This window comes from Haliotis cracherodii, unplaced genomic scaffold, assembly GCF_022045235.1.
Source record: "Haliotis cracherodii isolate W230 unplaced genomic scaffold, xgHalCrac1.p SCAF_30, whole genome shotgun sequence".
NCBI lineage: Eukaryota > Metazoa > Mollusca > Gastropoda > Lepetellida > Haliotidae > Haliotis > Haliotis cracherodii.
In genome coordinates, this window is record NW_027266287.1 from 1,624,449 (window position 1) to 1,639,622 (window position 15,174).

At 37.0% G+C, this 15,174-nt stretch overlaps 1 protein-coding gene across 1 annotated transcript in view; it reads right to left on the minus strand.

The window, feature by feature from the left end:
- Nucleotides 1–1,229: 1,229 nt before the first annotated feature.
- Nucleotides 1,230–15,174, minus strand: part of LOC139476947 (4-galactosyl-N-acetylglucosaminide 3-alpha-L-fucosyltransferase FUT5-like) — a 29,947-nt gene continuing 16,002 nt past the window's right edge. Inside the window, exon 2 of the mRNA XM_071259504.1 lies at nt 1,230–2,455. Coding sequence (XP_071115605.1) covers nt 1,230–2,455 — 1,226 coding nt within the window. The remainder of the gene's footprint in view (nt 2,456–15,174) is intronic.

Genomic DNA, 15,174 nt, shown 5'->3' on the forward strand with positions numbered 1-15,174 from the left:
TGCAGGGTAAAGGCGCTAAAACATGCAGGGTAAAGGCGCTAAAACATGCATGGGTAAAGGCGCTAAAACATGCAGGGTAAAGGCGCTAAAACATGCATGGGTAAAGGCGTTAAAACATGCATGGGTAAAGGCGTTTAAACAGGCATGGATATAGACGCTAAAACATGCAGGGTAAAGGCGCTAAAACATGCAGGGTAAAGGCGCTAAAACATGCTTGGGTAAAGGCTCTAAAACATGCATGGGTGAAGTCGCTCGAACTGCAAGGGTAAAGGCGTAAAGCATGCAATGGTTAAGACGCTCCAACTGCAAGGGTAAAGGCGTAAATCATGCAAGGGTTAAGATGCCCCAACTGCAAGGGTAACGAAAATACTGACACTGATACTAACTGTGTTGAATATATCATATCATGTTGAATATTCGCATATGTAAACGTAATTTTGTCAGCCTAAAAATATTTAATTCTGTTTGAGGATATTTGTTTTTTGTCTTTTGCAACCAGTAAAGGTTTATAATAACCAAAGGACAATTGAGCTCTTGTTCACGCTCAAAACTGCCATATATATGCGATCGATATGGGTCAAGCGTGAAATGTGTATGTGAAAGCTGGAAATGAAAATGTTGGCAACTGAACAAATAGTGTTGAGAAGAAATTTAAAAACATATTAAGAAAATACCTGAAAAAGTGTTATTTGTTTTGATGTTGAAGGGGGGTCATTTTATGCTAAAACGTTTAATTAAATTCTGAATGTCGTCTCAAAAATAGACACATTTGCCTCATGTCTACAACTGAAACCAGGAAACCCACATTTTTTTACATGTTACAGGAAATGGGTAATATATAGCATAACATCCTCGCGACTCGGAAAAAAGGCTCAGCTTTTACAAAAGTACCCCACCTGGGACATCTCTTGTTGCTGCTTGGCTATTCTCTAAATACACGTACATATGTTGGCATATTTTATTGACATAGGATTGCTTAATCAATGATGTTTTAATCACGACTGAACTGAACTGAACTTTATTTACGCTCAGGCCGCTATCAGCGGCATCAGAGGTACACAATTATTTCAACAACACTATACATATACATATAAATATAGAATATGTACAAAAACATCTTGGCCGAGCATGGATGCATATTTATATTTATATTTATTTTATGGGTACTCACGAGCATAGTCCCGATTAATGAGGTTTTTCACTGTGCATGTAAACAGTTAAACTCTGGTTTAAAAGGGTTTTGTAGGATTTCTACAAATACCATCTTTCCACCATGGAATAATATCCGGTATAGTTTTCGAGTGATTTTCAAGGTTGTTTAGCTTCCTACAAATTTCACATAAAGACTCCTGTTCATAGTAGTGTTCAAGGAACAGATGTCCTCCAGGATCCATGTAGAGGTACTCTTCTGCTTCATAATAATATTCCTCTTTGCGTTTAAGGATGTCCATGTACTTATCAGTATTGTTGTGTAGAAACCATAAGTGCTCAGCCAGATGCTTGGGAGACTGGAAGTCGTCAACGTTGATGTATGTACCTGGTGGAGCATCACGGCTGTAGTTACCGCCGCCGCGAACCACGGTCACAAGGTCAAGGTTAAAGTTATTGAAAAACTTCTCAGATATGTAGTCCTTACAATAATTATTTTCAAATCCAAGATAAAATTTGTAGGTTTCGTTTACGTATTTTAGCCAATCCTTATTTTGCTCCCTGAGAAATGTCATTTTCCCACATAGGCCATAAATATCTACTGGAATATGTTTCTGCAGTTCCTTGCCATACGCCATTCTTTTGCTCCAGTCAAGACAGTTACTGACCATCCATGCAACCAATTTCGTCTTCTTCTTGACAATAGCACTATAGTTCTTCAGAGGCACTGTTCTTCTCTTCTTCAGTAAAGCATACGGCCTGAATATGTCAGAATCATGCCTAAAGGTCATGGTCCAGTTGAATGCGGACGACCATGGTTGTTTGTAATAATCTCTGTCATGGGAAAACATATAAGGTGGCTCATTGTTGTGAAAAATCCACACTTGGCCTGCTTTTCTTGGTGGAAGGGCCCCCTTGATGTACTGTGCGTTAAATAACACTGCATCACTGCTTTGCAGAAACGTTCTATTCCGAGTCACGAAACAGTTGGATTGAGGGCAGGCACTTACAGGAACCCTGCTTGTGAGGTTGGTGGATAAATATCTCGGTGTAAAGTACCAAAGGATTGTCTTGGGATCAGTTGGGACCACCTTGTTGGTGGCCCCAGACCCCGTGTGCTGAAGTCCAAAGAATGCTTGTTTGGAATTTAGGATGATTTTGAAGAGCGGTTGATGTTGTGTATCACTTCGAGAAGTTACGTATAGTATTAAGATACACACGAGCAGCATTCCTCCACATACTGTGAACGCCCATCGATTTGCACTGAAACAAAGAAGATTATATATGAATGTGTGCGCGAATAATTCTTATTAATATCGAAAGGGTTTTGTCGATTTTATTCTATTGTACAACACAAAATGTTAATGCATGTCATATTATATCTTCAGGCTTTGAAACATGTATATACCCTGTAGACATCATAACTTAACCTTTGTGTCGAACTCTGGTGTGTGGGATTCACGGTCGTGTTATACTCAATTGTTTACCCGGCGGATTTCAAAGTTTCTCCCGGCAATCATTTGTTTTTGTCCAAAATGACAAATGCAAGTACAAAACTACCCCAAGTAGTTAAACTGAAAATATGTGACCCTGACATGCATCACCATCAGTAAAATAATAAACATGTATTGCTTCTTTTATGATCTGTTTATTAATAATAAGAAATCTTTATTTGATCATCTGACGGAAAAAAAAAGTGAGCGTAGAGTGTCCTATTTGTCCGTCGTCCATCATATTTATCTTATTATCAGAAACCACCGGACAAATGAAGCTAAAACTCCACACGCTTGTTCCCACCAAATTAAAACAATGATCCCAATTTGCAGACATATCATTTGCACTTTTCTTCAAATATAAAGGGTTAATGATGCCACATTTTGGCCGATGTATAAAACTTTATGTACAACATTGACGTATGAATTTTGTAGTTGAACATGTTCTAGGTCTGAAGGGGTTAATGTGTGCAAGATGTCTTACATTGATGGAATTCTCTTGACAACTGATACTTTCAAGGTCCATATTATCCTCTGTATCCTTAGCACGTCCAAACTGGATTCAAACGCGGTAGGTACCTGTCCTAATACTATGATGATCCATATTGAGACAATGGCAAGGGTAATACCACCATCGTGATGACTACGACTACTACTACTACTACTGATACAACTCCTTCAAGGCTGGTCCTCGGCAAACTTTCTTGTATAATCCCTAAGCTGACCTCACAGCTCTCTCCTCTCTAGTTTCAAGGAGAGAAACATTGAAATATTGTATATTATATGTCTAAACCTCTTATTTCACTGTTATTTTTATCTAGAAAATGAATCAGTACTGATATATTGTAACAATCAATTTAATATGTACAAGTACAATACATTCTAGTTCTAAATGGCTGCTCATAATATAATAATATAATACATAATATAATATTATTTACTGTTTAATACCTAGGCACTATCCAGTGATGTTTTAATTATATTGCGTCGTGGGCTCATCCAGCTTCTGTGTCATTAAAATGGAAAACCAATATTTCTCTCATATATTTCGACATGCATTATTATATTCCCCTTCAATGTCTATCTTTATCTATTTAACTTGCCAGATGCATATACAGTCTATATTTTCGTGCGGTAGCGTAGCGTATATTTAGCTTTGTCACAAAATGGTACCTAGAATCAACTTAAACATAAGGTAATATTACGCAACGCTATATAATATGTAGCTGTTGTAGTGCCGAGTTAAGTAAGTTAATTTTCTATCTAAATATTCACAAGGCTGGCCAATACAAATTATTACTGCAGCTAGGCTGTTCTTACCATGGCCAGCAGTAAGAATTCATGTGTGGGTCAGTGGCTTCTAATTAACGCCAGAGAATGGTCAGTTGGACACTGAAGCTGAACATTGTGGATGAGGGGCGGGATTGTGCAGGCTGACTGGGGAGGTATATATCGGATTCATTTTATGAACAATATCTAAATGAGTTTCACATGTGTCCAACAAAGAATTTGCTTTGTAAAGCTGGCAATGCAGGTATCCATGTATGCCCGTGCGACGAGTGGTGGAACGTTGCTTTCACTTGACCCAGCTTGGAGACTCTTTATCAGTCAGTTGTGTCAAAACAATCCATTTAGATTGCGGCCTTAGAAAATAAATTAGATAGAAGTGAGAATTACCCAAGGAAAAATAATCTACTTTTTGAAATGGACAGAGGGATGAAGAATATGAAACCAAGGAAAAAGTAATAAATTTCTTGTAAGAAAAGCTACATATGAGTAATTATGACAACATTAGTTTTGATACTGTTTATAGACTGGGTGCTTAACGTGAACAAGGATCGAATCCGCCTACAATTGTATAGTTTGGATCAAGGGATGATGAAGCATCTGTATGCTTCAAGGCCAAAGAGCAGTTAAAGGAAACTTCTGCATAGCATGTGTCAGAGGACTTTTCGTTTACAATCAGGGAAAGATAAAAGAAACTAGGCGTGTACATGATAAATGCTAGAGAAAAAGGTCAATGTGAATTTTGAGGAATGACTCTGTATTTATCAATGGTGAAAAGTTCTATTTTGATTACCAGACAGAAGATCTATCGAAAGTAACGAAGGACGGAGATCATGGGAAGTGACTGCCAAGTGATCTCTCATCTGACACCCGTTATGAAGCTTTATAACGAGAAGGCCCTGACCCAGAAATAACTTCATAAGGTGACGTCAGCACGAAGTGCACGTGCGTTTCTCCAGCAAAGCAACTCACTTGTGTGTTGTTGTGGAATGTGAACTATTTATACTCTAAAATAAACACTAATTAATTCCATGAATTTGTGTGTTAGCAGAATATTATATGTTCAATAGAAACGTGGGCAAAATCATCAGATGACTTTAAGTTTGTTTTTACTGAATTCGTTTCATTTCAGTCAGTTCGATCGAAAGAGACGAAGGCAGGTCGCTACCGAGGATAGATGAGTGATAAACTTTCAACTTATTTTTCAAGGATACATGACGATTGGGTTGACTGTGTAATTGTTGTGTCCAGATGTACTCATGACGTACTCTTTACTGGTAGAAACCTGTGTACTTGAAACCTGAAACATTGGGCTATAATGAGGGCATTGGAGTTTTAGCAAATTGTCTTGCAGTGCTCATGATCGATTTCCCGGCGATTTTATTAGTAAAACTGAAACCCAATTAGATTATATTGGTTTTGATGCAGTTGATCATCTACCAATAGATGATATTGTGTATGATCAGTATAACAGCCCTGCAGAGCGAAAGAACACGGACCAAGTCGTTTATTATGGAAAAGATTTCTTACACGTTTGAAAAACGTTTGGTTTATATTTACTAAATGACAGGTTTCCTGATGAAGGGTATTATGCCTATGTTGGAGCAAAAGGTGTTAGCACACCAGATTATATTTTGCGTGTCAGCATCTATATTTACAAGTACACTCTTCGAAAAAAGAAACGCACAGGTAGTACGTAGTTCATTCAACCTGACTACACAAAAATACGGTGTATAAATTGGATATATGTTGTTGGAAAATGTTGGTGGCCTGATATTCGACAAACGGTGCGTCAAAACGCAGCCATTGTCGATTTGCAATGTCTAAAACGGCATTGTTTTCACACTTAATCAAAAATGTCATGGAGGAAAACAGTGAAGCAAAATGCACGTGCAAGTTATGGCATTCGTAACTGGTGGTAGTGGCTATAAAAAGGCAAGCATAAGCCAGTAATTTGTCATTCAATTGTCAACATTTTTCAAGTTCGGAAATGCCGAGACTCAGCGCTGCCAATCGGAACATCGCTTGGACGTAGCCAAAGAGGGGAATCGCAGTCTTCTGTTGCACGGCATTTCAACGTCCACCACAGCACCATTTGCCGCCTTTGGGACCGATACACACAGTTCAACTCCACTGCAGACCGTCCGAGAAACGGCCGATCAAGAGTTACCACCTCTGCACAGAGAAGGAATATGAAAGTAAAGTAAGGTCCAACTATATACACAACTGCCCAAAAGTTCATTCCCCTTACACGCGTTGAGAACACATGTAAAACGCATGTGACATGGATGCTCAACGGATTGCACACGGGTTGAGCACCCGTTGAACACGGATGTGCACCGAGTGTGCAGCGCGTGTGCAACCCGTCGAGCACGCGTGTGCCATACGTGTAACGCGGGACCGGGTTTCAGTTGAATTTGACAAATAGATCAAATGAATATAGAGAGAAAACAGAACAATGAGATGTGATTCTTGCGTTAATGAGCAGTCATTGATCTGTGTGCACCAGATTTCAACACAATTTCGCCCCGTCTTAATCAGTGCTTGGTTGCTGGAATTGTTTGCGTGAACCATTCCACTAGGGTCCAAGTCTAGCCATTGTGACGAGCAAACAGTAGAACAGTAGTGAATTTAGATACGCGTTAATCGCTTCGGGAAGCCCCGAGTTGACACGATTGTCTCGGGTAGGTAAATGTTCGCAATTAGTTAAATGATTGTGTATGTGGATTGCGGAAATTTTCGTTTTAATTTTTGCCCGTATGAATCTTTCCAGGTGATGATGTTGGTTCGCCAAATGTATGCTTCAGATGGTACAATTATGCTAGAGCAGTCACCACCACTAAAGTTTTATTTTCTCACTCAGGGATATGCACCAATTCCCAACACCCCATGTTATATTTTATTTTAGTAAGAATTAATTAGAGGACGTTTTGTTGGGGATTCTAACATTTACCATGAATATCATAAGAGGATATTGGAAATGACCATTAACTATCATGTTGTCTGGTTGTAGATAGAATGTGTGATCCTAACAAACACCTGGCGTGACCATGTACACAGAATCTCATTAGGGTTTGTGAGTTTAACAATTGCCCAATGCACATACTGAGTATTGCTGCTTGGGGATACCAACGTATACCAAACAGTTTATTATTAGAGGAAATTGGTTGCTAATGCTTATACAATGCAGAAACGATATCTTAAGGATTTTCAATCCTCTCTTTCCCTCTGGGCAATCCTTTCACACTGATGGAAGGAAGTCACTCCACCAGTTCATGCATTCTATGTCGGGGTCGCCTCTCCCCTGCTGATTCAGGAGACAGACAGCAGAGGTCGTCTCATTTATTTTATTGGCTTACATGTCCACACAACTATCATATATATATATATATATGGTTAGTGTCATGACAATGGTTATGCTCAAGGTTTGTGGTCGTGATAAGATCATTAGGAGTGTTGGCGATGGCTGAACATACAGCAAACAGCATTTCCAGTTTATGCGGCATCTCGTCTTCGTTTTATAATAACTCGATACTTAAAACCTTGATATACAGAACTACGACCACCGCGATTGTTGGAGTTGAACTAAACAATCACAGGTGCATTTGCCAATTTACAATGAAGTTCCCAGTATTTTATGTTTGGTTGTTAACTGGTCACTGAAAGTGCCATACTTATTGAAATGCCATTGAACTGAGTTAGCGTTCATAGGTTTTGATAGATGCTCATAAAATCCTCAGTTGAGTTCACTCAATCACTACTGTGTGATCCCCTGAAGTGTGGTGGCACATTCAGGATACACATCTGTGAATAACAAAAATGTGTTTGTGTTAAAGACGATCCGTGTGTATCTGTGACAACTTATAGTTGGTGTCATTTTGGTCAAATTGACGAGTGATTATGAATTTTAATATTCATATTATTATAGTTGTATTATCAAATTGTAAATATAACAGTTATATACGTTATTAATATTATCAGTAAAGGGAGACGTCAGTGCGGGGTATTGTCCGAGCGGGGAATTGTCCTACTCTCTCGAGAAATATATATTGTCTGTGAGTGAGTTTAAATGTTACATCACACCAGCGATTTGTCAGCTGTATTCCGATGGAATTATTACCAGGTTGATGGACTACATATAACATGGCTGCTTTACTTGAAATGTACATGTTCTAAAAACACAGGTGCTTGAATGTGTCAGTAGTTCATGATCAATTAGAATGTTTATTGTATAAAGAAATCAGTCAAGCTTGCAACAATAGATGACAAAGCTGATGCATTTGGACCGCAGTAGCATGAATATTACCGATAACTAAATACAGGGAGTCGATATGTAACCAAATTCATGGTCCTGTTGAGACGATTGACAGTTTGAAAGTTGGAGCAAATGCTAGCACCTAACTTCAATATTCCCCAGTAACACTATCATAGACATCATCACCCATTAGCGGCCGAGAGACAGTTCTCAGCAATATCATGTGGGATTAATCGCTTTTAACAAGTCTAAAACTAAATTCACTTTAAGGAACTTGGTAAGTCAAGACGGGTCGCCCTGAGTATGTTTTTAGGTTTGACAGCACCATAACTATACTCGAGGATTTCAGCGAGAGATATGATTTGTTACCGAGATGTTATCAAAATAAGCCAAATGTACGGAAGCGTAGTAGGGCCTAATTTTTTATTGTCTAAGTATCTCCTACGTCGGACTTATTATTTCCTACGTAGGACTTACTATCTCCTACGTAGGAGATAGTCATCCTAGGCCATACTGAGTCCTACGTAAGAGATAGTTGTCCTACGTAGGAGATAGTTATTCTAGTCCATACTATGTCCTACGTAGGAGATAGTAAGTCCTACGTAGGAGATAGTAAGTCCTACGTAGAAGATACTAAGTCCTACGTAGAAGATACTAAGTCCTGCATAGGAGATACTTAGACAAAAACATTTCACCGTGGCCCTACTACGCTTCCGTACAAATGTCTTAATATTCGAGTGTGTAAAAAGCAACTAAAGTAATGTCTCATGACCTCTATAATCCCCGCTGACGCTATTAAATTTCCATTGTGTGTGTGTGGGGTGTGTGTGTGTGGGGTGGGGGTGTGGGGTGGGGTGTGTGGGGGTGGTGGGGGTGGGGGTGGTGGTGTGGTGTGGGGTGTGGGGTGTGGGGGGTGTGGGGTGTGTGTGGGGGAAGACAAGTTCCGCCTAGCAATTTATGAGGCAAAAGACGTCGTCCGCTTCGCTTTGAACCATCACCCCACTCTGTCGGTAGGAGTTATCCAATCGGTGCGCAGATAACTGTGTAAAATTTAACCGCGGTGTCAGTGTCGACTGATTGTGTGATATATGGGAAAATGTATAGAAGGTCATGGTGAAACAAATTGATTAAGCTTTTAATCGGGACTGATTTTACTCAACAGCTTTCCTGTGCACCTGCGGTGTCCAAGAATACGATATTGCAAAGACACTACAAAGTTGCTTAAATATCCCACCTGTGTAAAACATTATGAAACTTAAAACTGAGGAGACAAGTAGTACTTGTATTCATACACGGAAGCAAAATATAGTAGATATAGTAATGAATGTGAAACTTGAAATGTAACAAACTTTGTGCACAGCTTCCTTGTAGTGACTGTGGTGGCTTTTCACGTTGTAGTGAAAGTAACACAAGAAGAAGTTCCCACTTGGTATATAATAAAAATACATTGTTTTAAAGTAATTTCAACACAATTGTATGAACAATAAGCTTATTAATGAGTCCCTGGATATGCTTTGATGCACGTTCATTGTTTTGTTTCTATGTTTACATCATATACTGTTACAGAGTAAGAGAAGGTTTTGAAAATGGGATTCCCCCAGACACGTACTAAAATAACAACTGTTATTTTCTTATGAAAAACATTAACTACTAACTTCTTTTCTCGCTTTCCAATTTAATTCAGTTTCTATTGTTTCAGTTCTTTGAAACTTGTAAGAATAACGTTAACATGATCACAAGGTAATGAACCTGTGAGATCAGTCACATCTATCACTAGTTTCATGCTTTCTCCATGTTAAGTCATTTCCAATATTCTCCACTAGTTATTAGAAACAGTTAGCAAATCATTTGCATTCTATTCTTAAGCAAAATGTATCTCATCTTTGTGAGATGTGTATACAATCCGTACAATCAATTAATATAGATTCATAAATATATTGATGGGTGTGGGGATTGACCCTCTATTCGTAGTGAATTGTGGGAAAATGTCTGTGTAGGGTGGTGTCCAACCCATGACACATTCTGAATGGCAAGGTATTGAATTAAAAAACAATTCTGGTTTGTTCATTTCATAGGTAATAACATAGGAAAATAATAAAATCTTTCCGTGGGGTCGTACCGACGTTAATGTTCATAAAGAAAGAACGAGGGTATTTCTTTGACATAAATAATTCAACGCCGACGAAGTGCCAACGCGCAAATACAACTAACTACACTTTATGGAAATGAAACAGGCGGTTGAATGTGCAAAGATGTCGTAACTACAAATCTTGATGCACATGAAGAACAAGTTCATGTTGATAGGGGGTTGAAGCTACATGCTTCTGGGTGGACATTGTTCGTGGGAAATAATAAACGGTTGGAACAATACAATGAAGGTAAAGTGGTGAATCAACTGACTCGAAATAGAGGTCTTGAATATTGATAAAAATATTAATCTGTTAAGGTTTCTCACTGACCTTAGCATATGGGTGTGATGCCGTGGGCAGGAAGTAACAGTGTTGTGACGACTCTTAATTTCTTTAATTAATTAAAGTGTTGGACCTCCCTAATTAATATTTGCTCATTCATGTTAAACCAAGATCTACCTTTTTATTCCGGAAGTGGATACTTGCGAATGTCAAAGGGACTGACACGACACGTGTTTATAACTCTTAAAGCACTACCAGCACTGTTGAAGTTAATAAAGATACAATTAAAAAGAAATGTGCATTCTTAGGAGTGTGTATAATACATAACAATAACTTGACATAAACTAAAGTGTCTGCATACTCTCAATTCAAGCATGTATTTAACGACAACCCCCTTAAGTCATGCACGGTCTTCATCTTATGTGTTGATTACATAGATCACTATTATGCCTTACAGTGTATAATGTTACAGTAAATACTCTTGACAATACGCCCATTGGCGTGAAGCATTTTATGTTTTCAAAACACTCAACACCCTATAATCAGAAATATGTTTGACACAGCCAAGCATGACACTAAAACATTACAGGTGTGTGTGGAAATGCGTTTAGATTGATAAAATATATGTACCAATTTACATGCAATAAAAAGTCCTTACAGTAGAGCCACTTTTACTCTCTATCAGAAGTGTTAGGTTGGGCTTTGTCAAAACTAACTAATTATCACATACGTATCATTGAAAGTGTAAAGAGGTTTAGCAAAATATTTCATCTACCTAAATGCCACTTTATAGTATCACAGATCGTTGTGTTTAAATCAAACACGCTGCTTAAAGTGAAGCAATGGCAAAAATGAGTGAAATTGACGATTCTTCCCACTTTAACATAAAATAGAGCCATAAGGAAGACCGTGGGCCAAAATGAAGATTTTACTATAAGTTTATTTACTCTTTCCCTAATTATCCTAAGAAAAGCAGCTTTATTCATGTTCACTTATTACAAATACTGTCCCTGCAAACCTCTAAAATCAAACCTTTTGCAGTCCAAAGCGGCGTTTACATTGCTTAAAATTACTCAGTTGTCTTACGTGGGCACACGTACTACTTTACACTGCCGTACATGTACTTATATATGATGTGGACTGGGAAATGGGTTCTTACTGGGTAGCCCTTTGTGGACCCTTTCGCATTTGTCCATAGGCTCTTGGTGGGTCCCGAGTGTATAGCCAACATGAGACACAGATGGGTTGTGTCTGTGAATGTGTTTTTTATATGTATTTTCCCATATCTTTGGCAACCCTTTTGTGGCATCTCTACATATTCACATATATTCACATGGATGTAACAGTTTAAGGCAAATATCCATATTTCATGTTTATACGCGAACAATTGCCTATAACCCTTCATACCCAGGCCTCTTTTAAATTATATATACTATGTAACCCTTTTTTGAGCAAATGTTATGATTCAAATTCAACATTTCAAAAATGAGTAATATTTTCTCTTTTCTAATCAAAACAGTCTACTTACATCGGCCATCTCATGTATACCATCTCTTTGATGAACAATATAGTTGTGTATGTACAAAATGAATAAACTTAAATGATCAGTGTTCATGAATTCATCAGTGTAAACTGGTCAAAATAGTTCGTTATATATAAAAAGACCACTCCGTTCTTCACATACATGATACAAAGAACAGATACATGTTTTTGTCGTCATTTGTTACTTTACCAACATCATTCTTGAATATTGTGACCTTTTTGTTATTGTTTTATACTCTAAGCTTATCCATGAAACTCAGGATATGATTTGGAAATCACCTCGGAACAGTAGTTCTTAACCGTTTGAATAAAGGTTTCTCTGAAATAGTTACTGTATCTTTTTATACAAACTCAATTCGTATATATGATGTTACGATTCAGTCCCAGTTTTATTGACTTTCTGTTATACATCTGTCACTGGGTCAATGGTTTAGGTGTGTGCCGTATACAAGCTATGTATCGATAACACTAATCTTTCTAGATCTTCTAAATCCATGACCACATTTACAGCTGTATGTGACTTATTTTTCTCTCGAAAACCTGGCGTCATGACTGCTTATCTATTAATATGCAATTTCTACCCTTGGAACAAAGAATGTAACAAATAAAGACAGACACAAGATGTACACAGCAATTCGTTCTGCATTATCAACCACAGAAAGCTAAATACTACAATATCATTTGATTTTCTCCAACATACTACAAAAACTTTCCATATTGTCCAAGATACTACAATATCATTCCATATTCTCCAAAATACTACAATACCATTCCATATTCTCCAACATACTACAAAACCATTCCATATTTTCCAATATACTAAAATAACATTCCATATTTTCCAACATACTACAATAACATTCCATATTTTCCAACATACTACAATTACATTCCATATTCTCCAACATACTACAATTACATTCCATATTCTCCAACATACTACAATTTCATTCCATATTCTCCGATATACTACAATTACATTCTATATTCTCCAACATACAACAATACCATTCCATATTCTCCAACATACTACAATACCATTCTATATTCTCCAACATACTACAATACCATTCCATATTCTCCAGCATACTTCAATACCATTCCATATTCTCCAACATACTTCAATACCATTCCATATTCTCCAACATACTACAATACCATAATATATTCTCCAACATACTACAATACCATTCCATATTCTCCAACATACTACAATACCATTCCATATTCTCCAACATACTTCAATACCATTCCATATTCTCCAACATACTACAGTACCATTTCATATTCTCCAACATACTACAATTACATTCCACATTCTCCAACATACTAAAATACCATTATATAATCTCCAACATACTACAATACCATTCCATATTCTCCATCATACTACAATACGATTCCGTATTCTCCAACATACTACAATACCATTCCATATTCTCCAACACACTACAATACCATTCCACATATTCCAACATACTACAATACCATTCCATATTCTCCAACATACTACAATATCATTCCATATTCTCCAACATACTACAATACCATAATATATTCTCCAACATACTACAATACCATTCCATATTCTCCAACATACTGCAATATCATTCCATAATTTCCAACATCAAAAGCCATGATTATACAACTTTCTTATATGATACCATCTACTAACTGTTCCACTTTTAAATAGGCCTTTCTGAAATATCAATATTAATTTGTACTATTAGGTGTTAGGTGACGTCATATTGATGTTAAATAGGGACGTCTTATTGACTTTCTGTTATACATCTGTCACTGGATTAATGGTTTAGGTGTGTGCCGTATATAAGCTATGTATCGATAACACTAATCTTTCTAGATCTTCTAAATCCATGACCACCTTTACAGCTGTATGTGACTTTTTTTTTTCTCGAAAACCTGGCGTCATGACTGCTTATCTATTAATATGCAATTTCTACCCTTGGAACAAAGAATGTAACAAATAAAGACAGACACAAGATGTACACAGCAATTCGTTCTGCATTATCAACCACAGAAAGCTAAATACTACAATATCATTTGATTTTCTCCAACATACTACAAAAACCTTCCATATTGTCCAAGATACTACAATATCATTCCATATTCTCCAAAATACTACAATACCATTCCATATTCTCCAACATACTACAAAACCATTCCATATTTTCCAATATACTAAAATAACATTCCATATTTTCCAACATACTTCAATAACATTCCATATTTTCCAACATACTACAATTACATTCCATATTCTCCAACATACTACAATTACATTCCATATTCTCCAACATACTACAATTTCATTCCATATTCTCCGATATACTACAATTACATTCTATATTCTCCAACATACAACAATACCATTCCATATTCTCCAACATACTACAATACCATTCTATATTCTCCAACATACTACAATACCATTCCATATTCTCCAACATACTTCAATACCTTTCCATATTCTCCAACATACTACAATACGATTCCGTATTCTCCAACATACTACAATACCATAATATATTCTCCAACATACTTCAATACCATTCCAAATTCTTCAACATACAACAATACCATTCCATATTCTCCAACATACAACAATACCATTCTATATTCTCCAACATACTACAATTACATTCCACATTCTCCAACATACTAAAATACCATTCCATATTCTCCAACATACTACAATACCATTCCATATTCTCCAACATACTACAATACCATAATATATTCTACAACATACTACAATACCATTCCATATTCTCCAACATACTGCAATATCATTCCATAATTTCCAACATCAAAAGCCATGATTATACAACTTTCTTATATGATACCATCTACTAACTGTTCCACTTTTAAATAGGCCTTTCTGAAATATCAATATTAATTTGTACTATTAGGCGTTAGGTGACGTCATATTGATGTTAAATAGGGACGTCATCTGGTTTGTTCTAAGACATTTTAACATTTGTAAAAATGGGTCAGTGATGTTCGTTGTGTGTAGATA